Source organism: Primulina huaijiensis, chromosome 11 (genome assembly GCF_012295235.1).
Source record: "Primulina huaijiensis isolate GDHJ02 chromosome 11, ASM1229523v2, whole genome shotgun sequence".
Lineage (NCBI taxonomy): Eukaryota > Viridiplantae > Streptophyta > Magnoliopsida > Lamiales > Gesneriaceae > Primulina > Primulina huaijiensis.
This window is the reverse complement of record NC_133316.1, coordinates 20,113,076-20,138,397: the sequence shown is the minus strand read 5'-3', so window position 1 is coordinate 20,138,397 and position 25,322 is coordinate 20,113,076. Positions and strand designations below refer to the sequence as shown.

The 25,322-nt window shown below is 37.4% G+C and overlaps 3 protein-coding genes and 1 long non-coding RNA gene across 6 annotated transcripts; all 4 read left to right on the top strand.

The window, feature by feature from the left end:
- Positions 1 to 189: 189 nt before the first annotated feature.
- On the top strand, positions 190 to 1,580 carry LOC140988827 (zinc finger protein ZAT9-like). Its single transcript, XM_073457901.1, has one exon. It carries the CDS (start codon positions 357 to 359, stop codon positions 1,362 to 1,364), a length of 1,008 nt encoding a protein of 335 aa, XP_073314002.1. The 5' UTR covers positions 190 to 356; the 3' UTR covers positions 1,365 to 1,580.
- Positions 1,581 to 3,749: 2,169 nt separating this feature from the next.
- LOC140988681 (uncharacterized) lies at positions 3,750 to 13,727 on the top strand. Of its 3 annotated transcripts, XM_073457720.1 has the most exons (18): positions 3,750 to 4,643; positions 5,019 to 5,561; positions 5,654 to 5,773; positions 5,858 to 6,296; positions 6,393 to 7,831; positions 7,936 to 8,052; positions 8,193 to 8,375; positions 8,459 to 8,521; positions 9,389 to 9,460; positions 9,542 to 9,802; positions 9,908 to 10,027; positions 10,181 to 10,240; positions 11,233 to 11,273; positions 11,458 to 11,535; positions 11,619 to 11,703; positions 12,324 to 12,730; positions 12,864 to 12,901; positions 13,151 to 13,727. In XM_073457720.1, the coding sequence occupies exons 1-16, from the start codon at positions 3,825 to 3,827 to the stop codon at positions 12,456 to 12,458; spliced, it is 4,575 nt and encodes a 1,524-aa protein (XP_073313821.1). In that variant the 5' UTR covers positions 3,750 to 3,824; the 3' UTR covers positions 12,459 to 12,730; positions 12,864 to 12,901; positions 13,151 to 13,727. The 3 variants fall into 3 exon arrangements, with proteins under 3 accessions (XP_073313821.1, XP_073313822.1, XP_073313820.1); XM_073457721.1 differs by lacking the exon at positions 12,864 to 12,901 and having other exon boundaries at positions 13,226 to 13,727; XM_073457719.1 differs by lacking the exon at positions 12,864 to 12,901 and having other exon boundaries at positions 13,151 to 13,726.
- Positions 13,728 to 15,213: 1,486 nt separating this feature from the next.
- On the top strand, positions 15,214 to 17,561 carry LOC140988186 (SPX domain-containing protein 3-like). Its single transcript, XM_073457162.1, has 3 exons — positions 15,214 to 15,668; positions 16,729 to 16,873; positions 16,990 to 17,561. The coding sequence occupies exons 1-3, from the start codon at positions 15,435 to 15,437 to the stop codon at positions 17,364 to 17,366; spliced, it is 756 nt and encodes a 251-aa protein (XP_073313263.1). The 5' UTR covers positions 15,214 to 15,434; the 3' UTR covers positions 17,367 to 17,561.
- A 1,172-nt stretch (positions 17,562 to 18,733) lies between these two features.
- LOC140988748 (uncharacterized) lies at positions 18,734 to 25,103 on the top strand. Its single transcript, XR_012177354.1, has 2 exons — positions 18,734 to 19,968; positions 24,654 to 25,103. It is a non-coding gene; the product is annotated as an uncharacterized lncRNA (long non-coding RNA).
- Positions 25,104 to 25,322: the final 219 nt, after the last annotated feature.

Here is a 25,322-nt window from a genome sequence, read left to right as displayed (position 1 = left end):
GAATAATTTCTTCACATCAAATTTTGTTTTTAAGTTCGTACTTTTTTTTATATATCTTTAATTTAAAGAAATTATTAAATTATTAATATAATTTTACTACTATTAATATTTATTTAGAGAGTTGAGATGTAACGAAGAATCTTATTTAGGAAAAACGTAAACAACACTAATTTTACAGGTTTGCACATATATTCCCTGGGAAGGGGGAATGCTTGTCACCTACTCCTAATTCTACTTTCCCCTCACTTGTGAAAAACTTGAAATCTCTAACAATTCTCCACCATTTTCAACACACTCACTGCGTGTGGGAAAAAAAGATTGAATACTTTTTTCCACTTTTCGCTGTATTTCTTGTGATGGAGGAGAAATACAGATGCAAACTTTGTTCCAGAAGCTTCATTAATGGAAGAGCTTTAGGCGGGCACATGAAATCTTACATGATGAATCTTTATGCAGCAAGAAAGGATCCTTTTGATTCAAAGATGAAAGGGGCTCATGATGATTCTCATAATTCAAATTCAACATATTCTTCAACATCAGATGATGAAAATTATGAAGAGGATTCATCTTTTGATGCTGTGGGTTCTGTTGTTCTTCAAGATAGAGAGAGTGAAACAGATTCATCGAAGAAGAAGTACCCTAGTCGCAGAAGATCCAAGAGGGTTGGAAGATCAAGAACTTGTGATTTTGAAAGGATGGAAATGGAGGGTTTTTTTCAAGTTAAGAAATCGAAGTGTTTTGAAGAAGAGAAGGGAAAAAATGCTAGTATTCACTGTTCTTCATACGTGGAGAATGAACCAGTGAGTTCAATTTTAGACGCAACATCAGAAGAAGATGTTGCTTATTGTTTGATCATGCTGTCCAAGGACAAGTGGGAAAGGGATCATAAACTTGAATATCGAGCTCGAATTCAGAAAGAAAAAGAAAAGAGAAGTGAAGACGATTATTCAGAAGAATTTCAAAAGGTTACAAGGAGTAACAAAGTTAGAGGAAAGTATAAATGTGAAGCATGTGATAAATTGTTTAGGTCCTATCAAGCTCTTGGTGGGCACAGGGCAAACCACAAGAAGATCGGGATGGAGACAGGGAGGAGCGAAAATTCCGGTGGTGGTTCAAAGGCCGCAGTGGTGTCTGAGGTGGCAGTCGTGCTGGAGGAGAAAATACACGAGTGCCCTTTTTGCCCCAGAGTCTTTAAATCTGGGCAGGCACTTGGAGGCCATAAAAGAACACATTTTCTTGGAATTTCAAGAAATCATGTTGTGAAGAGTACTACTGGCCCTTTAATGACGAAGCCATATTCAAGAATTGGCAAAAATTTGAATATAGATCTTAATCTCCCAGCCCCATTTAACGACGACAACTAGATTAGTAAAAGCGTGCATTCGATTGTTTCTGATGCAGAATTACACCAACTGAATTAGATGGTTTTGATTAATCTTATTTTGGGTAAAATAAGAGATTGATTTTTTAGTGGTGAAGTTGTGATCTTTAACTTAGTACATCTCGGATCAGGGGCAATGTTTAGGATAAAGAATGGTTTCTTTTCTTTTTCCCCTAGCTCCAATATAAACTGAAATTTTTTTTTTACCAAGAATTATGTTCTTGTTACCGCTACAAGAAAAATGATTTTCCGCAGCACGTCATCAACAGCGTACATTGCACGCTGCAGATAGTTGTATTAATATTAACGGCGTACATGGCACGCTAAATTTTAGATGTTTTATGAATATTAACGGCGTACATTGCACGCTGCAGATAGTTGTATTAACGGCATACATATGCACGCCGTGAATAATAGTATTAACAGTGTGCACATGTACGCCGCGAATAATCATGAATTTTCAACGGCTTGCAACTTTGCAGCGTGCAATGCGCGCCGCGGAAAGCTCATATGCGCGGTGCGGAAAATCATTTTTGTTGTAGTGTACTTTAACAACAAAGTAAGGATTTTCATTGATATAATCTGATTACTTGAGTTGCAGAATGAACGCTAAATAACAATTAAAGGACGGTTTGATTTGAAATTTGAGAATTAATTTATTTGCCTAAGTCAGAAAAATGGGAGGCTTATAGCAAAAAATGTTGCTTTGGTTTTAAAGTATTCGGCTGCTCATGCAGGAATAGTGAATAAAATAGTAGATAGTAAATGACTGCAACACATGCAAAGGGTAATCCTTGTTTATCAAATAAAAATATTTCAAATCTCTGATCTAATTTTTAGAAGTATGTTTATTTTTTGTTTTGAAGTAATGCAATAACCACAGCCAAAGATTTACAAAGAAACCAATGAGAGATTAGTTAACCAAGGAATAGTGAATAAAATAGTAGATAGTAACCGGACTTTTTGCATTTTTTTTTAATTTTTTTGGTATTAGGCTTTAACTATATCTAAAAAAAAGTATCGTGCTTTAAACAAAAGTCTGATTTTATTATTATGTCATTATACTTATTCAACAACTTATTATTTTATTTATTTTGTTGAGTGTTTGAATTTAACAAAATTAGATGATGAGTTAACAAAACAAATTTTTTTTAAGAAAAACATAGGTTATTTCGGTTACCGATTCGGTTTAATCAGTTTTAATGGTTAAAATCGGTCGGTTCGGTCCAAACCGATTGCACACCACATCTCTTATGAACCATTAAAACAACTTTTTTATCTTGTTGGTAATTAAGAGTTGGAGTGTTTGGGAGGTGACTTGAATAATTGTTTGAAATTAGGAAATCAGTCTATTGTTTGGACAATCACATTGTTGTTGGATCCAAATCATTTTGAGATTACATGTCTTGTCCAAGAAGGTTTAACGTGCTTTAATTAGACGAAGCTCACATCCAAAGAGAGATGCAAACTTTAGGCATTATGCTTAATTTTATATAATAAAATAATATAAGTTGATAAAAAAGCTCAATTGCAACCGTTCTTTTTTTTTTTTTTTTTTTTTTTTTTTTTTTTTTNCGGATCTTAATATGTGAGACGGATCAACCATACCCTATCCATATTCACAAAAAAAAGTAATACTCTTAGCATAAAAAATAATACTTTTTTATTGATGACCCAAATAAGAGATCTGTCTCACAAANTATTGATGATCCAAATAAAAAATCCGTCTCACAAAATACGATCCGTGAGATCGTTTCACACAATTTTTTGCTCTTTTTTAATTCCCATGATGTTTGTTCAAGATAATTAAAATATATTATCCTTTGTCACTCCTACTCTAGTAGTTTATTTTTTCATGCATCATTTCAAATTGGTTAGCCGAATCTTTCGTGCTACATAAAATATAAATCAGATAGTAAAAATCTTATAAAATTTACGAGGAAAATCATATTTAATATATAAAAAATTTAATTCTAAATATTCATAATAAGTTTTTTGTATTATTTAAAGTTTAATACATTTTCTTCCCAATGATATTTCAAAATTTTCATTATTTGAATTAATTAATATTTATAGAGGTTAGTCTATGGTATATTAGGAGTGTTTCTCGTTTTATTCTATTTTCATTATATTATGTGTGTGGTCTTTCACATTTTTATAGAAATTGACTTATATGTTGATGATCTTATTTTGAATTAGGAGGCTAAATTAGTTGTGATTGAATCAGATTTGGTGATATTATATTTGTTCAAAAGAAATTTTTAGATAATATGAATAAACTTTTTCCACAAAAAATCGTAATAAGTTTTTTTATTGACCAAAATTAATTAATGTACAGAAAAGTGAAAACACCGAGAAAAGTATTTTTACGACACAGGACGGACGCTGTTATAGACTACTAACGTTGTTCCATTTGTCCGGATCCTGAAATTCCAAAACGCCGATGAATTCCAACCGGAATCTTGTCGATTCCCTCACTGCTCATATTTCTCTTTACCATTCCCAAATCCCGGAGCCAAACCAGAACCCGAACTCGAATCACCGGTCAGCTGTGCTCCGATGGTTCTCTTCTCTCTCGGTGCACCAACGCCGCTCATTCCTGACAACCGTCGACCCCAATTTCATCAAAATCCTCCTTCAAATGCGACAGAAGATTCTATCCAGCGGCTCCGGCCGTTTCATCATTCTCCCAGACCTCCCCCAGAACGACGATTCGGCCCTGCCCACTCTCTGTTACCGGAAATCTGACGGTTTATTGCGGAGATTCTCCGAGTTCAATCACGCTGAACGCGCGATTCGTGATTCTGTGGAGCTGTTCAGCTCGGGAGAAGGGGCGGGAAACGAGAAAATTACTGGGTTTCTTCCTATTGATGCGATGACTGTGAGTGAGGATTTGGTGACTGACGGCTGTAAGTTTTTCCAGATTATGGATGAAGTCGCGGGAGGGGAGTTCTTGAGGGGTGGGGAGGAGGGGGAAATCGCGGAGGAGTGGGTGGAGCTGGGGTGGTTGAAGGGGAAGGGATATTATAGCTTGGAGGAGTTTGTTGTGAATAAAATGGAGGTTGCTCTTAGGTTGGCTTGGATGAGTTGTAACAGTGGGAAGAAAAGAGGGTTGAGGTTGAAGGAAAGATTGAGTGCTGCTGGCATGGCAGCGAATTTGTTTTGGAGGAAGAAAAGGTGTGTTGATTGGTGGGAGAAGCTGGATTGTTCAGTGAAAAAGAAAGTGTTTTGTGCTTACTTGGGAAAAGCCGCAAAGTCACTGGTATTTGTCATGAAATTCTTTTTGAATCGCGTGTTTTTGTCTTGTTTCTATGATTAATGTGGTGAATAAGTGGAGCGCAGGGCGATGAAACCTGCATTGGGTAATAATATTCGGGCTACCATTTAGTAGCTTTGTCGTGGAGTTAATTGGAAATAGTTTGGTGGTAGCTTGCAGCTTTCTTATTGCATATTATTTTGTTTTTCATGTATTTCATATTGTTGATATAGTAGGACAACTGTTGGTTAATTAATTGTAACATGAACAAAGTTTGGTTATGTGGAAATCTGTTTTAGATGCTTGCTTTGTTTATGCATTTCATTGTCTTGTAATTTTTGGCTTTTTGGGTGCGCTGATATGTATTGTTGTAAATCTCAGGTTCTTGATGTAATAAAGGACAAAAATTGTATCTGGGATGATAAAGTGTGGTGCTGTGATTATCCTGGTAAGCAGCCAATAAGATGCAATTCTGCTAGGTTGGGTAGGCGAGACTTCCCAACCTTCAAGGGCACAGATTTGGAAGTTAAACGGAACGCCAACCGTGCACAAGGATCTAGAAATCAATCTCTTCTAGATTGTAAATTAAAGAGTTTGTGTATTCTTCAGGTTGTTTCCGTTATGTTATTAGAATCTAGGCATGGAGAATATGGCAAAGAGGGACTTTTTTTCAGCTCTTTGGACAATGTAAATAGTATTTCAGATGGTATACTAAGAAAATTGCGAGAGTTACTCATGGTTATTTCACTTGATTCCGCAAAAATTGAGTTATTGGGGGAGGAACTCACAAATTCTCCAAGAGAGAAACTTAACAAGAAACATGTCACTGGAAACCACAAGAAAAAAGGGAAGAACCGCAACAAAAAGGTAAATGGTGTTCCAAGACCTTGTCAAGATGGCTCAAAGCCAATTGAGCCTACCGAGGTTCGTATTTGTTCCCTCACAACCATTTTAGATATTCTTTTGAACATAAGTTTTGTTTTGCAAAATCTTTTCTGATTTGGTTCATGTTACAGGGTAAAGAATGTGGATTATCTTGTAGCAGCGGTAAAGATGGTAGAGAGTCCAGTAAGTTTGATTTTAAAGATCGGGAAATGGATCTTGCTCAAGGGAATATCTTATCTGATGATATTATGGTTGTCCTTGTCTTTTTCTTTCACGTAGTTAATGACAGCCAATAAGTGATATTGAATGGTTACTAACTTATTGACTATCTCCAGGAGCCTGTTAACGGAGTAACTATTGAAAAAATAAGAAGTGCTTCTAGGAAGAATAGGAAAGAGAGAAAAAAGCTTAAAAGCTCTAGGTCCAATGGTGCAGATATTGGTGATAGTCAATCAAGAATCACTGGAGTTTCCGCGACCTCTACTAGTTCTCATTATGGGTCCTCCATGTCTAGTTATACATCTAGAGGATCAACTTTTGAGTCTATGTCAGACAATACTATGGTTGGGAATGACAGGCTTGATGCAAATTCAAATATATGTAGTTCTGCAAGTACAACTATTGTGTCACAAGTCAACAGTGACTATTCTGTTGGCTTAAGTGGTAAAATCGGCTCAAAGAGCCGTCGAGGCTCATCCAACCCAGGCCAAAGTGGTGCTAAAACTTCTTCAGATTGTTCTTTGAAATGTGATTTGACCTATTGCACAACACCTGGTAAGCCTGTGTTAGAGCTTGATGACTATTGGTCCATTGGTGTTATTCATCATCATGGAAGTGATACAAATTCTAATGAAAATTTCTTGAAGACAGGTAATGTAGGAAAACAAATGAAAGGTGGCGAACCAGGAGGAAAACCAAGTGTTTTTCAGGAGCAAAGAACTTTAAGTGTACTTCGAGTTGGGGCCTTAAGTTCACCAGCATACATTTCTTACGAATGGCCTAATGTAGCCCCCATTCATCATTATGCCAATACTCATCTTCCTGCTGCCAACGACAGATTGCATCTTGATGTTGGTCACAATTGGCAAAATCATTTTCACCGATCTTTTATACCAACTTTACAAGTAAGAAATTCTCCCATGGACAATGCTTATAGTGGGATTATGTCTAGACCTTTGCCAATGAGTTCAGAATGGCCCCCTTCGGTGCGTGGTGTTAATAGACTAGTTTCATCAGTTACTTGCAATTATGATTCTGAATTCATTCTACGGAGGCAGTCTACTTTTCAGCGAGGCTTTGCTGCTCAAAATGTACAGTGCGGTGCAACAGCTTCTGAGGATGAAAGGACCCTTTCTGGTGAACTGATGGACTTTATTGATGTTACAAATTCACAGGAAATGGTGGAGGAGCACGATAAACAATGGATATCTGAGGAAGAATTAGAGGCACATGCCATCTCTGGGATGGATTATAATCAGTATTTTGGTGGAGGTGTGATGTATTGGAACCCCTCGGATCATCCAGCAACCAGTTTCTCTCGTCCTCCCTCTCTTTGTTCAGATGATAGCTCTTGGGCGTGGCGGGAAGCAGATATGAACAGCGCTGTTGATGATATGGTGGCTTTCTCCTCCTCTTATAGTACAAATGGTTTGACCTCTCCATCTGCTGCTTCCTTTTGCTCCCCTTTTGATTCTTTGGGTTCAGGGGCTCTAGGTTTTGTTATACCTGGAAGTGAAATTAGTGGCAAGATGCTGCATTCTTCCTCAACAATGACAGATGCTGCAGAGGAGAGTGTGTCAGGATCTATGTCCAATATTTCGGGTGACGGAGAAGTGAAGACTGTGGATTCACTTCCTTACCCAATTTTGAGGCCAATAATCATACCAAATATGTCAAGAGACATATCAAGAGCAGATTTTAAGCGTACTTTTGATCACAAAAGCCCTTGCGTTCCTCCAAATACTCGGGAACAACCTTGGGTTAAAAGGCCTCCTTCTCCTGTAGTCCTCTGTGCTCCTCGTGCTCCTCGCCCACCTCCGCCCTCTCCTGTTGGCGATTCTGGAAAACACAGAGGTTTTCCTACCGTTCGATCTGGTAGCTCAAGCCCAAGACACTGGGGTGTCAAAGGCTGGTTCCATGATGGAGTCAATTTTGAAGAAACTAGCTTACCCATGCATGGGAGTGAAGTAGTTTGGCCTTCTTGGAGAAACAAAAACATTTCAGCTCGTCAATTGACTCAGCCTTTGGCAGGAACACTGCTTCAGGACCACCTTATTGCAATTTCACAGCTAGCTCTTGATCAGGAACATGTGAGCATTATCCTTGTGTCATATTTTCTTCTACTGAATCTGTGAGCTTACATTCGCCATGTTTCTTAACTTTCTACTTTGTCCTTGACTCCTTAATTACTCAGCCAGATTGTACGTTTCCTTTGCAACCAGCTACATCACTGAACTGTTCCACTCACGAGGCATCTCTGACACTGATTCATGACATTCTCCACAATGAGATCAACTCTTTCTGCAAGCAGGTGTAAAAAGGATAGATGAGCAACTTCTCTTATTTGAAGTTTAAGTGATTAACGATTAAGTCTAATTCAACTCTCTATGATTTGAATTGAGCTGTTATTTGCAAGTTACTGACAAACTTTTTTATGTTGCGATTCGTAAGGTTGCTACAGAGAATTTAATTAGGAAGCCTTACATTAGTTGGGCTGTTAAGCGTGTTGCACGGTCTCTTCAAGTGTTGTGGCCACGCTCTAGGACTAATATTTTTGGTTCTAATGCAACTGGTTTGTCTCTGCCATCTAGTGATGTGGACCTTGTGGTTTGTCTCCCCCCTGTGCGGAATTTGGTGAGAAAGTTGATTTAGATGGTTTCTTTATGTTTTGTAACGAAAACTAAAGAAATGAGAACTAAAATGTGGTCACTTTTCAGGAACCTATTAAAGAGGCTGGGATTTTAGAAGGACGAAATGGCATCAAAGAAACTTGCCTTCAGGTAGTCAGGATTTCTCATGCAGGGATCTCACTTAATTTTTCTTCACGCCAAGTGGATAGTTGAATGGTTGAGGCAAGTAGTCTAAGAACACTGAATCCAGTCTATTAGATGGTTTATGCACACAATACCAAAGTCTAGGTCCAATTTTAGTCGACTGTTCCATTTGTTGTCGGTGACTTCAAACAAATTATGTCATGAACTTGAAGTGAAAAGCGGTGCCCGTGGGTTAAGCATGATCTATTTACACTTGAGATAGTTTTAGTCACTGTAGTGACCACTTTCAAACTCATTTTCTGCATGGCTCGACCTTTCTTGTTTTGCAAGCTTAAGCTGCAAGTGTTTTTGGTTAAATAAATTATTGTTTTAAACCGAAAAACGAAGAAAATGAGAATTAATTATAAAGCGGCTGCATCGGTGGACAATAATGTTGAGAAACGATAAAGAAAAGTGGAAGATTCGTAAGCTTCTAAGTCGATTTGACTCTTTGTTTGTCATGTAAAATATTTCATTTTCTTTTTTTGGTACTTCCGTTAGCAAGTTAAAAGAGGAGAAAGTTCGTAATTGATCTACCCTTTTTCGTTATTATTTTTTTAAGTTGCAATCCTCTTTTTTGGTGGGCTGTGGTTGCTGTCAATTCCTTTTTTTTTCACTAGTGGACCAATTTTTTCCTCAGTTATTCTTCCAGATACCTCATGGTTTTTGCTTTGCGTTGCACCGTTTCTTTAATAAATTGATTTCCTCCCAATTCACCTCATATAAAAGCAAAAATAAATTTGAATCTGTTTATATACTAGTGTAGTCCAGCATTTCCAACTTTGTACTAATCTACCTTTTCGAGTTTGTTGACTGTGGTTTTTACCCCTGCAGCATGCTGCTAGATATCTTGCAAACCAGGAATGGGTCAAAAGTGATTCCCTCAAGATTGTTGAAAATACTGCTGTAATTACAACTTCTTATATTGTTGGTCACGTTTATTTAGTTCTTTAAAATGTTTTTCTGTAACAACTTCTATTATTTCAGATACCTATCATCATGCTTGTGGTAGAAGTTCCTTGTGATCTGACTTCTTCTGCTATGTCAAATGCTCAAACGCCACGAGAAGCCCATTGTGCAGCTTCTGAAGAAGAAAAACTTTTTAAGACGAATACAGCTGATTCTGAGAGCTCTACTTCACTGAAATGGTGTAGCACGAGAAATGGTGTTGATTGTGGTGCCAAATCCGTTCGTCTTGACATTAGTTTCAAGTCTCCCACACACACTGGACTTCAGACAACTGGACTGGTAGTCAGTCAAATCTTTCCCTTTGAATGGCCTTTCAACACGTTCACACAAGCTTCATAGATGACAATTGATCATCTCTTCTGATGTTGTGAGTTCTCCATCTAGGTTAAAGATCTGGCGGATCGGTTTCCTGCTGTCACACCTCTTACTTTGGTGCTGAAACAGTTCTTGGCTGATCGTAGCCTGGACCAATCTTATTCCGGTGGTTTGAGTTCATATTGCCTGGTTAGTTCTCCTCCAATAGGAGGCTGCTATCATTGTTGCTTTATTGTTTATAATCTTTTGAATATTCCGTACTTTGTTGGTTTTGGAGTGGAATTAACCTGGAATCTGTTTTAATTTCTCATTCGTATCGGGGACTGTGTTTCTGTTTGACAGGTATTATTAATCACACGTTTTCTGCAGCATGAACATCATCAAGGCCGGCCTATTAATCAAGTATGCTTAGTTGCCAGTTATGCTGACTCCTCTTTCTTGCATATTATTTCTCAAGTGTGTGTCAGGCTGTCAGCCTGTACTTTTTCTCATTTACGCTGTATTGGCTTGATACTACCACATAAAAGTTTAGCATAGAGCCATAAGCTCAGCCAGAGCATGGAGGATGATCTCATCTTCATTATTAATCAAAGAATCCAACTATTGAATATTATGAAAATTGTGTGTTGTACTTATATCCTCTGAACTTGAAGGTAAAACTTAAAAGTGAAAACGGTTCTTTCCGGTGCTGGCAGCAAGATCTTTCATGATGTATTTGTTGAAATGTGAGATTAAATGGCACATCACATATAAAAAAAATATTTTTTATTATGCAATTCTCAGTTTCTTGGAAAGATATTTAATTTCTTTACTCCGAGTGTATACTCCATAAATCACTACAGCCCACATAGCTAATAGAAAAGGAGAAAAGAGAAATAGAAGAAGGCGTTTTATTATTCAGTTAAAAAATGGAAGCATCTCATATCTCTGATTTTCACTTAGCTAATAGTTCTATAACGATTTTGGATCTGAATGTGAGGTTTTTTGGCAGCCATTTTATTTTCCCATGTATTTAGGCATTTTTTGGGGATGTTGTGCTCAGTGTTACTTCTGTTCTTGGATTGGCGTGTGCTAATTCATACTTTTATAGGTTATTTTGATGTCTACTGTCACATCGCCACACTATCTTTTCTTTTCTCCCCCATGCTTTAACGATGTTACATATGGTAACAAAAGTATGCGCATATAGTTGTGTCATGTGACATTATCCTCTTATTTTTTCTATGATATTATCCATGTCTACTGTCTTACTAGCTCTCGTCTTGTCAATCTTTAGGGTTAACAGAAACTATTGTTCAAGTTTGTGCTAGTTTAAAATTTGATCTTACCTTACTGTTTATTGGATGTATTTGACTCCTACTTTGTTTCATGTTCATTTAACATGTTGTCTGTAGAATTATGGAAGCCTTCTGATGGATTTTCTCTACTTCTTTGGGTAAGTAAAACCTTCTCAGAAAGTAACATAATTAACAATTTTGCATTATATCATGTTTCCATAGACCAACCAGCTAGCATGCTTTTATGTTCGTTCCTTCACGTTTTCTTAGTTTTCAGTATCCCCTAATATCCTATAATGGAAATGCCTTGCCTTGGCTATGATTTGAACCTCTTTGCTTCAGGAATGTGTTTGACCCACGTCAAATGTGTGTTTCAGTACGGGGAAGTGGGGTATATTTAAACAGGGAACGTGGGTGCAGGTGAAGCCAAAGTCTGGTTGATTTTCTGTAATGAAATTAACGGTTTCTATTTTCTTTTTATCATTTACTATCTCCATTTGCAGCATCGATCCACTTTACATTGATGATCCTCTTCTTCTAACCGATAATGTCGGGCGGAATTGCTTCCGCATACATCAGTGTATCAAGGTCAGCCTTTATTCTTAATTTATGTATTCCTACTGGGTTTGATATTTTTACATTTGAAGAAAAAATATCACCGAGTTTTCCTTCCAATAAGGGGATTTCATTACTTCTTGTCAAATATAAAATTAGAGAACATATAGCACCTATTCAACCTAAGACCTCTTCGTCATTTCCAGCTTTTATCGATCTTTAATTATCAATTACTTTCGGTTAATGTCAAGGTGAATCTCTGAACATTTAGGAGTGTCCAGAATTTAATTTTCGCTTCTACTTCTTTTTTGCTCTGCGTGTAGTGTCTGATGAATATCGAAATGGATTAGGGACAGGTTTTTATTTTTTCTGACGCATTTTTGTGCTTAGGCGGGAAGTTTGCTTGAAACCGTCGATAAATAAAACGAAAATGAACCTGAGAGCGAGATAGAAGGATTGAATCAAAATCTCTTGAAACATGATAAAGAACACTAAATCAAATCTAGTTCCTAAGATATGGGAAAACGTTCCTATCTAGATTCAGAAGAGCAAGAATACCTGCTCGAGGAACTAATTCTTCCGCAAAATACATCTCATTACCTTGTTCTTTTAACATTGGAGCACTTATATCCAAATATAATTGCTTTATGCAGGCATATGCGGATGCTTATACAATGCTTGAGAATGAGCTCGCATGTCTTCCTAGAAATGATGACTCAAATGGCAAACTTACATGCGAACTACTTCCTAAGATCATTCCGAGCATCAGAAATTTGACCGGTTCCTGATAGCTGTGGAATCACTGCGTGCAAAATATTTTCAGAAGCCTTCGAATTCTTGTCCGTCTCCAACCGATCCCCCCTGACAACCTTCGCCATTGATCACCAACCATTTTAGTCACCAGAACTTCCAGATATTCTGAAATTGGAATATTAATCTCCGAAATTTCATATCCAGAACAATCATCTCTAGAAGATGGGACAACTCTCTGACTCACAGTGCCCCATGAGGGGATGCTTCCGGTTCCAGCTGGTGAAAGATAGTTTCCTTCCATTAAGAGGTTCGAGCTGGCATGTTTCTTTCTTCTTCTTCTTAGTTTTTTATGTTAATGAATGATAATACTAGCTGGTGATTCTATTGACAAGCAATTCTTAAGATATTAATTGGCATTTTTATCTTTAATTAATTCGTAGATGAAACACTTTCACAACCACAACAATGCTGGATAAAAGTAAGGGATCGCCTTTAGCACAAGTAACTAACATAGAATTTGCCTTTCTGTTAATATTCATTTTCTTGTTTCTTATAGAACTTAGTCCGACCTTTGAGTGCTGAAGTCGAAACGTGTGGATATCTTTTCATAAACTTTCATTTTGGGAGAGAATCATATGCAATCAATAATATGTTGGTTATCTGAATTTATTTCAATCATTTGCTGTATCCATTTTATATGCAGCATCTTGTTATGTTTTTGTTTCAGATTTTCTTGATCCTCTGGAAAAGTGTCAGTCAATGTTTGCTCCTACTTTTTTGTGGTCGTGCAACGGTGACCTAGGTATTTGTCGAGGTGGATGATTCATTCGATTGCCCCTAATTTCCGCCAATTCTTCTTCCACTATAAGGGACTGGAGATGAATCAGTCGTAGTCATTTCGGGTGATAAAACTAGCCCACGTTGTGAAGGGAATGAGCTAGCTGAAGCTTCTGACTTGAAACAAGCCCCCATTGTCGAGACTAGCTTTAAGAGCAGCAAAACAGGAAGGCGAAGATGGTCGCTGCTACTTTTCTTTTTTTCTCCTTTTTCTGAAACAGAAGTTTCATCCTGGTACCAGCTCTCTATGTACACATGTTTTTAACCGAAGCTTCCTAGGTTGACTCGGCATGACTATCTCAAAGTCAACTGTATTCCCCCCCGGGATCGCTCCTTCGGTAAATAGTGGACTTAATCATAAACATCACCTATGATTTGATACACATATTTTAAGGCGAAAGGGTGTGAATAATCCTAGACTTGACCATGAAGTTATTTGTTTTATATAATATTTTTTCTTTCAGTAAAAAGTTGCTACTTTTAATTTTTTTCAGTTAAATAATACTTTCTTTTAGGAATATAAATAATTAAATATATACGGCTGTATCCATCAGCTTTATTCAAGGTGTGGGACCCTGAAAGAGTCGAATAAAGTATTCTTCTTCCATAACATATTTAAATGTTTTTGTTTTCAACTTGTTTCATTTCATTTTAAAATTCGGAGTTGATTTTAGTTACCGCGGTCTTGTCTAATGTCATGATTGGTGACAAAAATTTGTATGAGATAGTTTTACAGGTCATATTTTGTGAGATATATATCTTATTTAGGTCATTTATGAAAAAATATTATTTTTTATGTTAAGAGTATTATTTTTATTATGAATATCGATAGGGTCACAGATAAAGATTCGTGAGATCGTCTCACAAGAGACCTATTTCATGATTGGTATACTCAAATAGAATATGTTACGAATTGGTAAGTTTAAAATGAAACGAGTATAAGAATGAAATGGTAAGTTTATTTCATTCAAAGGATTGATATCTTGTCATAAAAGAAATATTGTAATTGGTAACATAAATGAAATTTCAATTGCCCCTTATTTTAATACATTTGCATAAAATTAAGTTTTTAGTAAAAAACAAAGATAAATATATAATTTTGCATAGTGCCACCCACATCAACTTATTAATCCAACTATAGCCATTTTCTTATTGATTATTATGTTTTAACTAACAAAGGAAAAAATATGTACACGTGTGAATTGTTGCCATGTACTGACCCTTCCAGCCCAATGGGAGAATCCCAGCAGATTCCTAGGAATCATCCTCTTACATCTATTTGAAGAATTGTTATTATATTCTATTAAAAGTCTTTCTTACCAATTTCCATTTTCAATTAAAATATTCCAATTTGGTTCCTTATTTTTTAATTCCAACTTTGATCCTTATTTTCATAATCAACTTTTTATGTGTAACAAAAAAAACATATGCAAGATAACCACAAAAAATTTCAATCAAAATTGATTTGCTTGAGCATACATTTTATTTGGGCAAAAACTTGTCTGAGACGGTCTCACGAGTCATATTTTGTGAGACAGATATCTTATTTGGGTCATCCATGAAAAAGTATTACTTTTTATGCTAAGAATGTTACTTTTTATCATTAATATCGGTAGGTTTAACCCGTCTCACAGATAAAAATTCGTGAGACCGTCTCACAAGAGACCTACTCTTTTATTTGAAGTACTAAGACCTCTTGTTTCTTATGTTCCTAGTACATCTTGGATATTCGAATTGGTGGAATAGATAAACACAAAACTAAAATATTACTCTTCGAGTTTGTTCGATGCAGTTTACTTTGAAATGATAAATTTGGTTAGTTCTTCTCTCTGTGTGTATATATATAGACACACACATATATATTATTAATTTTGATTTAGACGTCACTTTAAGGCACCTACCAAATTCAATATTAATTATTATAGGAAAAGTCATTAATTGGCTAGGTCGCAAGTGTGACTTGAAGAAACGAATATGCTGAGGAATTCACTCTTCTCCCCACTGTTTTTATACCTTTTCTCTACCCGCTACTCTCATCACGCCAAGCATATGCTCTCCAAATATTCTATCTTTTCCCAATGATAAAACCGACCACTTCCCAGTTTCCGATTTACCCCATTTCCCCCCCATAAATCTATCGCGTCAAATCTGCTTTTTTCCGTTTCGCGGGGAATATGAAATTCGGGAAGAGATTGAAGCAGCAAATCGAACAGTCTCTTCCGGGATGGCGGGACTATTTCCTGTCCTACAAGGATTTGAAGAAGCTAGTGAGGTTGATCTCCTCGGCGTCGCCGCCTTTGGAGTGTGGGAAGGCGGAGGCCGAGTTTGTTTGCTTGTTGAACGACGAGATTGACAAGTTCAATTCTTTCTTCATGGAGCAAGAGGAGGATTTCATTATTCACCATAAGGTTGGTCTTAATTCCCGATCCATTTTCTGTTTGATATACAGCGATGCTAGTGCTTGAGATAAATTTGAGAAATCAGCAGTAAGTTTAGGCCAACTTAAAAATTCATCGATCGTTATTGATGGTTATGGTGTATTCTAGTTTCAAACTCATTAGATCCACTGCGTTTTTCTTATGCTGAATTCCAAGTTTCAGTCATTGTAATTAATTCACTTGAAGCGCAGCAATTTCATTTTCGCGTGTGGCATTTTTTTGCGTCTATATTTTAGTATGTTCTCACTTTTTCACAGCGTGCATGAAATTGGGTCTTAGACTAGGAAGATGAGTACATACATTTATAATCAGACGCATATTGTGTGTTCCAATGTGTTGGATATTCATCTTATCAAGAGTATATTCCTCAATTTTGCTTCGGTTGAACCAGCTACATTATTGGCTACAATAACATGAGTGGAGCACTACCGGTTTTACGTAAATACGATAAAAGGGTGTTGGTCTTTCGAAATTCTTTTGACAATCATGTGGTGTACGTTTGTTTTGTCTTTCTTTTTTGAAAAGTTTTGGAACAATATTGCATTAGAGCTCTGTGTGATAGCGTCGTTGTAACTCAAACCCAATGGGATATTATATTGCGGCTTTGACTATGCTACTTCAGTGTCACATAAGCTTTTGGATGCCCAAAATAAATGGGAGGCCCCCATGAATTTATGTGGGGTGGAGGGGATCCAAGAGAAAATTCGATTCTGGCCTTACCCGAAGGTCATAATCCATAGCCCATGTGTTGTCACGTTGGATCTAGCATGTGGGTTAGACGATGAGTATTGCGTAATGCGATCGAATTTACCGAAATGAAAAAAGCATAGAAACTGCCAAATATGGCTCGACATATTTCAAGTAGCTTGCTAATATTAGACTCAATCTTGTTCTATGGATACGAGGTTTGGCCTTTTGTGGTTAAATTTGTAGTTTTGTTCCTAACACTGTTAGCAAGTTGATTAGTGGTGGAACAGGATTGTTCATTATTAATTAATTAATGAAAAGTGGTTATTCTAAAACGATGCAGGAATTGCAGCAGAGAATAGAGAAAGTGATGGAAAATGGGAGTGAAAAGGATTACAAGGAGGAGTTGGCAAAGATCAGAAAAGACATTGTTAATTTCCATGGTGAAATGGTCCTCTTAATGAATTACAGCAACATTAATTACACAGGTACAAATTTTATTATTTTTAAATTTATGTACGTCTTTGTTAATTTATATTTGAATCAAAAGTTTTTATGAAATGCAAATTAAAAATACTGAAATCACTATATATGTAAACCTCAGGATTGGCTAAGATACTCAAGAAATATGACAAGAGAACAGGTGGAGTACTGCGTTTGCCTTTCATCCAAAAAGTACTGGAACAGCCCTTTTTCACCACGGATTTAATCTCAAAGCTAATCAAAGAGTGTGAAAACACCTTAGACTCCGTGTTCCCGCCATCGGTATCATCGGATGCCGGAACACTCCGTGGAGAAAAGGAAGCTTTAGCCTTGGCCGGTGAAGGAATATTCCAGAACACTGTGGCGGCGCTTCTCACCATGCAGGAAATGAGAAGAGGGAGCTCTACTCATAGCCATTTCTCATTGCCACCGCTGAAATTTCCGGATTCCGACATACTCCACACCTTGCAGATTCTTCCACCTATACAAATCCCTTGATGATATTTTTAGGACAACTTACTCTCTTTTTATAAATATCTAACTATATATATATATTATATATATATTAGGGTCAATGTTTTTGGTTTCATATTTGTTGCAATTTGCAGTGTGATATGTAAGAATGGGAACTAATATATATTCGCGTATGGATTGTTTTCTTCCACGGTTGAAATAATATTAATAATTTTTGTATGTCCTATATTTTTCCAATATAAATTGTGTTATGGATAATATAATTAAGAATTGAGTTTTAAATAATTGTTTTTTCAGTTGTGTTTTCAAAAATCATTTTGTAAATTAAAGATTAAACGATCTTATATTTGAATAGATCACAAAGTCCATTCATAAGCCAAGATAGGAAAACATCGTCACACCATTCAATATTCTAAAAAAAAAAAAACATAAGCCCAATCCACTTGAATTTTATGATTCTTTCCTGAAGAGGGGAAATTTGGGGAGAAGGGAGTGCATTGCGAAATATTTTAAAAAAAAGATCCATAACTCAATTTACTTAAATGTCCTTGTGTTTTAAGTATAAATACATCATTAAATTTGATTACATATATACATTTATTTTAAGAAGAAAATTTCGACCACGTTTTGGTCGACCCAAACATGAATCGACTATTGTTTGGTCGACCGATGATCGACCAGACCACAGCAATTTGGTCGACCAACAATTGTTTGGTCGACCAAACAAAGACCAAAACTGGTCGACCAACAATTTTTGGTCGACCAGCTTTGGTCAAAGACCAAAGCAATTTGGTCGACCAACAATATGGTCGACCAAAGTGCTTTGGTCTACCATGCATGGTAGACCAAAGCACTTTGGTCTACCATGAATTCATGGTCGACCAATTCATGGTAGACCAAAGCAATTTGGTCGACCATCGACCATATTGTTGGTCGACCAAATTGTCAACCAAACAATGGTCGATCATTTGAGGGTCGACCATTGTTGATTGTTGTGTTACTCAATATCTCGATTTGGAGAATCGTAAATTTTAATTGAGGTAAGATGTGTGTCGACTGAGAAGAAAAAAAAAGAGAGAATTAATTAAGTTAAAAAATTTAATCGTAGTTAATGTAATAATCAAAAGTCAACTTCTTTTTTCTTAAAAAAAAAAGTCAGAGTCCTTATTTTTTAAATACTTTCTATCTCACTCCTACTTTTTTAACTGACCCGATCATGTATAATTTTACAAATCTCATTCCAAATCGCCCAACAAAGGATATCAAACAATTCAAACTCTTATGTCTTAACATTCTCTAGTGGAACTAATAAAGCACAATAAAATATATGAAAACCCATGAACACACAGAACGAACAAAATTATTTTTTATCAGAGTAGGGGAAAAAAAAGAATTATTAATAAATTAACTAAATCATTCCTCTGGAATTCTCCATCGAAGGTGCTTTTATGATTACGAGGTTAGCATCTCTTCTCGTCACAATCTGAATCTCATCTCATAGCTTTCTGTTCGGTATCCCGGGGAATTTCGTTTTCGATTAGTAATGGCAAACCTTGATTAATCCACCTATTCAAGCTTCAAAATCAATCAGGTTAATACTCCAGGTTTCGAATTAGTGAGTAATTTTAATTTGTGTATCTCCTCTCCTCTCCTGTCCTCTATCGGAAAGATTGACTTACCTTGACTTTTTATGCGCTGAAAGATTCTTTATTTGCTGCTGCTGAAGTATATATCACTGTGATAACTTTCGGGAGAAGGGTAAATAGGTTTTGGCAGAGAAATACTGATGTGAATGTGCAGCTGAAATAGCTAGGATCAAATGGGATGAAACATTTCTATTTATGTGCTACAGAAGGTGGGAATGTGCTCTTTGAGTTATTTATGGGCTATTGTTATTATAAGCATATAAATACGTGGACTGTGCTAGATGGAGTTGTACACTATCGGTCGAGTCAATTTTTTAAAAAAATTATTAGAGATTGAGTTTTCTTTGAACTGGAATGCCCAAAAGTTTTATGTGGCGTTTTCCTTAACATAAGCTTGCTTTTGACTTTGAAGAACTAGGACTTATCTGTTTTCAGAAAGTTTTTGGATTCTGCTGTTCTGTAACCATAATCACCCACTTCGACAATTTAGTAAAAATGATGCGTGTTGTTTGTATTGAGGTTTCAGGTAATGTGAAAGCATAATCGGATTTTTTTACCATTAATCTTCAGTTCAAGAACCGAAGCATGGCATCATTGACCCAGCCTCTATCTGTGTTCCAGTATCTACTGTCTCTCATTTGCATTGTAAGATCCCAAAGTCATGGAAATTTCAAAATCTGCAATACAGGATTAATTTGCCTTGTATTAGTAGGAAATGCTGCACTATTGTTCATGCAAATATGTCTCCATGGGAACCTGCTCCTACAACATGTGCACTGAAAATGAAGTAAAATCACTGAACTTTGAGACCGTAAATTCTTCTGGTGATCCAGCAGATGCTTCAACAACTAAAAATGAATACCTTCTAGATACAAACAATCAGCCACACATGCAGCTCCAGTACCTTAGATGGCCTTTATAGTTTCTTGGACAAACGTAACTGTTCTTTTAGTCACAGGCATGGTTCCCAACTTGTGGCTGTTGGTCCCACGTGCGGAATTCGAGATAATAAAACACGAAAATAAAGAATAAACTGGACACCGAGATTTACGTGGAAAACCCCTAAAAATTATTAGGATAAAAACCACGGACAAGATGAAAAGAATTTCCACTATAATATTTTGTGGTGTACAACTCACTCACTGTGTTTCCAAAGAGAACACACACTCTCTTAATACAGGAGAACAAACACCTCACAAATATTATAGAATATTATAAGATGAGAGAAAACTCGAAGAAGGGATGATATCAAAATGAAGGGGGGAACTCTATTTATAGAGCCTCTTGACCGTGTGAAGACGCGTATAAAACGCGTCTTCCATCTTTCCACGAAATAACCAACGCACGTTTTAATCCTTTCAAAACATGTTGTCCCCACCTCATTTAAAACTCTTGCCGACATTTCTCCCACTTGGAGATTTGATTGAGAATCAAAAACATCTCCACACATCCTTTCAATCTTGTCATTTCATGCTGCTTACGTTTCCGCTAGGCCACTTGAGGATCTACACCACTCAAACTTATCAGTGTTCACTGGCTTGGTCAAAAAATCAGCTATGTTGTCATTCGTATGGATCTTCTGCATATCCACCATTCCTTCTTCTCCTACTTCCCGCACAAAGTGAAATTGGACTCCAATGTGTTTAGTTCTGGAATGAAAAGCTAGATTCCTTGCAATGTGCAAGGCGCTCTGACTGTCACAAAACAAAGGAAGATTCTCTTGTTTGTGTCCGATCTCTTTCAATAACCTTTTAATCCATATTGCTTTCTTGCAAGCTTGAGCAGCTGCCATATATTCTGCCTCTGTTGTAGATAACGCCACAACTGTCTGCAGTTTTGAAACCCAGCTTACTGCTCCTCCAGCAAGTGTAAACACATAACCAGTAGTAGATTTCCTCTTATCCGGATCACCTGCATTATCTGAATCGACATAGCCCGTGAGTGTAAAATCTGATCCTCCATAACATAATGCAGCATTCGAGGTACCCTTAATGTATCTAAGGATCCTCTTGACAGTGCTCCAATGCTCTCGTCCAGTATTCGTCATATACCGACTAACTGCTCCCACTGCTTGAGCAATGTCTAGTCTGGTACAGATCATGGCGAACATCAAACTTCCAACTGCTGATGCATATGGTACTCGAGACATCTCAATCCTATCTGCTTCACTGCTAGGACACATCTCGGAGGATAACTTGAAGTTAACAGGAAGAAGGGTCGAAATTGGCTTACTATCTTGCATGTTGAAGTGTTGCAAGACTTTCTTCCAAATAATTTTTCTGCGAAAGCCAAATCTTTCTGTTACTTCTGTCTCGGTGAACTTGCATTCCTAGAATCTTGTTTGCTGGTCCCAAGTCCTTCATATCAAATTCCCTAGTCAACTGTGCCTTCAATCCTTGGACCTGATCTTTGTTGGGGCCTGCTACCAACATGTCGTCCACATACAACAGCAAAATGATATAACCATCACCAGACCTCTTGAAATACGTACAAGGGTCTGCACTCAGTCTGTTGTATCCAAGGCTCATGATATAGGAATCAAATCTCTTGTACCAACACCTCGGCGCCTGTTTGAGACCGTACAGAGATTTGTTCAACGTGCAAACCAAGTTCTCTTTGCCTTTTTCCGCAAAACCTTCTGGCTGGAGCATATAGATTTCTTCTTCAAGATCTCCATGAAGAAACGCCGTTTTCACATCTAGCTGTTCTAGATGTAGGTCAAACACCGCACACAATGCCAACACCACTCTGACTGTTGTAAGCCGAACCACAGGAGAAAATATCTCATTGAAGTCAATGCCTTCTTTCTGAGCATATCCTTTTACCACCAATCTAGCACGATACCGCTCCACTTGGTTATTGCCATCACGCTTGATCTTATAGACCCATCTGTTTCCAATGGCTTTCCTTCCTCGTGGTAGTGTAACAAGATCCCAAGTTTNNNNCAACAAGGTCCTGTTCATCCGCTCCGCCACTCCATTCTGTTGAGGTGTGTAAGCCGTTGTGAACTGTCTTTTGATGCCCTCATGTTGACAATATGCATCAAACTCGTCACTGGTATATTCTCCTCCATTGTCGGTCCTCAGACACTTGATTTTCTTTTCTGAATCAAGTTCAACCCGCGCTTTGAAATCTTTGAAGATCTGGAAGACATCTGATTTCTTCTTGTTTGGATACACCCAACATCTCCTAGAGAAATCATCAATGAACGAGACAAAGTATCTCGCTCCTCCTAGGGATACAACCGGTGCTTGCTAAACATCCGAATGAATCAGTTCCAATATGCTTTTGCTCCTGGCAGTAGCAGTGCCAAACTTTAATCTATGTTGTTTACTGGTAACACAATGCTCACAAAAAGGTAATGACACTTTTGTAAGTCCTGGCAGCATCTTCCGTTCTGAGAGAATTTTCAACCCCCGTTCTGACATATGCCCGAGCTTTCTATGCCATAACACTGTTAATTCTTCTCCTGAACCATTGGATGCAACAGCTAGTTCTGCCTCTTTGTGTGTTTCTCCCAAAAGTACATACAGATTTGCAGCAACCTTTTCCGCCCTCATAACCACAAGCACGCCTTTAACAATTTTCATGATCCCATTCTCGATACGAGTTTTGCACTCGATGTCATCCAATTGCCCTAAGGACAAAAGATTTTTCGTCAGTCCTTTCACATGTCGTACCTCCTGTATGGTGCGAATGGTGCCATCAAACATTTTAATTTTGATAGTACCGACCCCAGCGATTTCCAAGGCATGATGATTTCCCATGAATACAGATCCTCCTGAGACTGGTTCATAATGGTCAAACCATTCTCTCCGAGACGTCATGTGCCACGTCGCTCGTGAATCCATAACCATGTGTCACAAAATTTGTGACTGCCTTCTGCAACAGTTGCTGCTTCGCCGAATAATATTTCACCACTGTCTGAAGTACTGGCCACATTTCCTTGAGACCTCTTCTCGATACTCGTACACTCTTTCTTGAAGCGCTCTTTACCGCCACATTTAAAGCAGTAAATATTTTTCTTCTTACTTCTCGATTTTGATCTACCTCGTCTTTGGCTCCCACTGGAGTCACGGTCCATAAATCTTCCTCTTATCATCGGTAAAGCCTCTGCCTGCTTCGAGGTTACCAACCTGTCTTCCTTATTCTTGCGCCTACTTTCTTCTCCGAGAACCGCAGTTAAGACTTCATCGAATCTTAGAAAACCCATAAGAATATTGTTGGTAATGTTGATGATAAGTTGATCATATGAATCTGGTAGACTTTGAAGTAGAAGCTCCGCACGTTCATTTTCCCCTATTTTATGCCCCATGGNTTTGAAGTGCTCTTTACCGCCACATTTAAAGCAGTAAATATTTTTCTTCTTACTTCTCGACTTTGATCTACCTCGTCTTTGGCTCCCACTGGAGTCACGGTCCATAAATCTTCCTCTTATCATCGGTAAAGCCTCTGCCTGCTTCGATGTTACCAACCTGTCTTCCTTATTCTTGCGCCGACTTTCTTCTCCGAGAACCGCAGTTAAGACATCGTCGAATCTTAGAAAGCCCATAAGAATATTGTTGGTAATGTTGATGATAAGTTGATCATATGAATCTGGTAGACTTTGAAGTAGAAGCTCCGCACGTTCATTTTCCCCTATTTTATGCCCCATGGAAGTGAGTTGGGCAAATAGAGTATTCAGTGTGTTGATATGGTCGGTCATCGATGAAGATTCCGCCATCCGAAGAGTATAAAGTCTTCTCTTTAGGAAAATCATATTGTGTAGGGACTTGACCTCGTACATCTTTGTCAGAGTATCCCAGATAACTTTGGCTGTTTTTATCTCAGAGATACTTGACAAAACTTCGTCTGCTATAGCCAAGTGTAAATTGGCAACAGCGTTGTCATTCATCTCATTCCACTTTCCATCATCCGTAATCTCCACCGGTCTATCTCCAATAGCCGCCAAGCAATTTTCCTTTCTTAAAACTGCTTGTATCTTTATTTTCCACAGCATGAATATGCTTCCGTTGAACTTTGCTATCTCGTACCTTCCCGCCACTATGTCTACAACAATTTTAGTAGACTGGACAAAATAATCCCGTCTTAAATAAAAAATCTCAAAAAATCTTTTCTGATGTGGAAGATCAGTCTAGGCTGCAACCACATAGCATATTCAGAATTTTAAGAAATTTTAAACCAAGACTCTGATACCACTTGTTGGTCCCACATGCGGAATTCGAGATAATAAAACACGAAAATAAAGAACAAACTGGACACCGAGATTTACGTGAAAAACCCCTAAAAATTATTAGGATAAAACCACGGACAAGATGAAAAGAATTTCCACTATAATATTTTGTGGTGTACAACTCACTCACTGTGTTTCCAAAGAGAACACACACTCTCTTAATACAGGAGAACAAACACCTCACAAATATTATAGAATATTATAAGATGAGAGAAAACTCGAAGAAGGGATGATATTAAAATGAAGGGGGAGCTCTATTTATAGAGCCCCTTGACCGTGTGAAGACGCGTATAAAACGCGTCTTCCATCTTTCCACGAAATAACCAACGCACGTTTTAATCCTTTCAAAACATGTTGTCCCCATCTCATTTAAAACTCTTGCCGACAGTGGCTACCGGTTTCATCAATTTTCCTTGGTCCCAACATAGCTAGCCATCTTTCATTAACAGGACTAGACTGTATTTTCAATCTTGGCGCCTCCCTCTCATGGCGGATACTACTTCCCGGTCCAAGGATAATATGCAAGGTTGCGTCGGCAAACCTCCCTCGAGTCATTAGTTCTGGAACACGGTTGCAAATGTTACCGGGTATGGCGTCCCCTTAGCAATAGTTTTCGGTTTTCAAAAGGGATTTCTTCAGCCTCAACTGCCCTTCATTTCATTTGCGATCCTATTAGGTCCGTACTTTCTGCTTTTGCAAATTGATCAAAGTAATATGTTTAAGCTGTAAGGCGAGTCGAACCAGTTCACCAGCTTCACAAGCTAACTCGACTTGAGCATGTAATAGAGCTATTCAAGAACTGAAGACATTGGAATTAATTAATACTGTATGTTATTTGTAAGATGTGTAAATTAAAATGTGAATGGATCTACGATTAAAATACATGAACTATTTACAAATATTAGAGATGTATTTTTATCTTTAGAAAATTTAAAACTTGTCGTGTTTCTGCTTATACGATATTTCCTCAATCTTCACGAATTTTCCTAAATTTATTTATATGATGAAGTGTGCCAAATAATTGGATCCAAAAACCTTCGTCAGCTGGGGGGATTGATTGCGCTAAAAGCCACGTCTTCATATACTGTGCCCTTTACTTAA

What these genes read in the sequence shown, in the direction of transcription:
- LOC140988681 (XM_073457721.1), top strand. Translation starts at nt 3,825, where the DNA reads ATGAATTCCAACCGGAATCTTGTCGATTCCCTCACTGCTCATATTTCT. An exon ending in GTTTGAGTTCATATTGCCTG is followed by an intron (nt 10,028 to 10,180) that starts GTTAGTTCTCCT and finishes TCTGTTTGACAG; the next exon opens with GTATTATTAATCACACGTTT. An exon ending in AAGGCCGGCCTATTAATCAA is followed by an intron (nt 10,241 to 11,232) that starts GTATGCTTAGTT and finishes TGTTGTCTGTAG; the next exon opens with AATTATGGAAGCCTTCTGAT.
- LOC140988186 (XM_073457162.1), top strand. Translation starts at nt 15,435, where the DNA reads ATGAAATTCGGGAAGAGATTGAAGCAGCAAATCGAACAGTCTCTTCCG. An exon ending in ATTTCATTATTCACCATAAG is followed by an intron (nt 15,669 to 16,728) that starts GTTGGTCTTAAT and finishes AAAACGATGCAG; the next exon opens with GAATTGCAGCAGAGAATAGA. An exon ending in CAGCAACATTAATTACACAG is followed by an intron (nt 16,874 to 16,989) that starts GTACAAATTTTA and finishes TGTAAACCTCAG; the next exon opens with GATTGGCTAAGATACTCAAG.
- LOC140988827 (XM_073457901.1), top strand. Translation starts at nt 357, where the DNA reads ATGGAGGAGAAATACAGATGCAAACTTTGTTCCAGAAGCTTCATTAAT.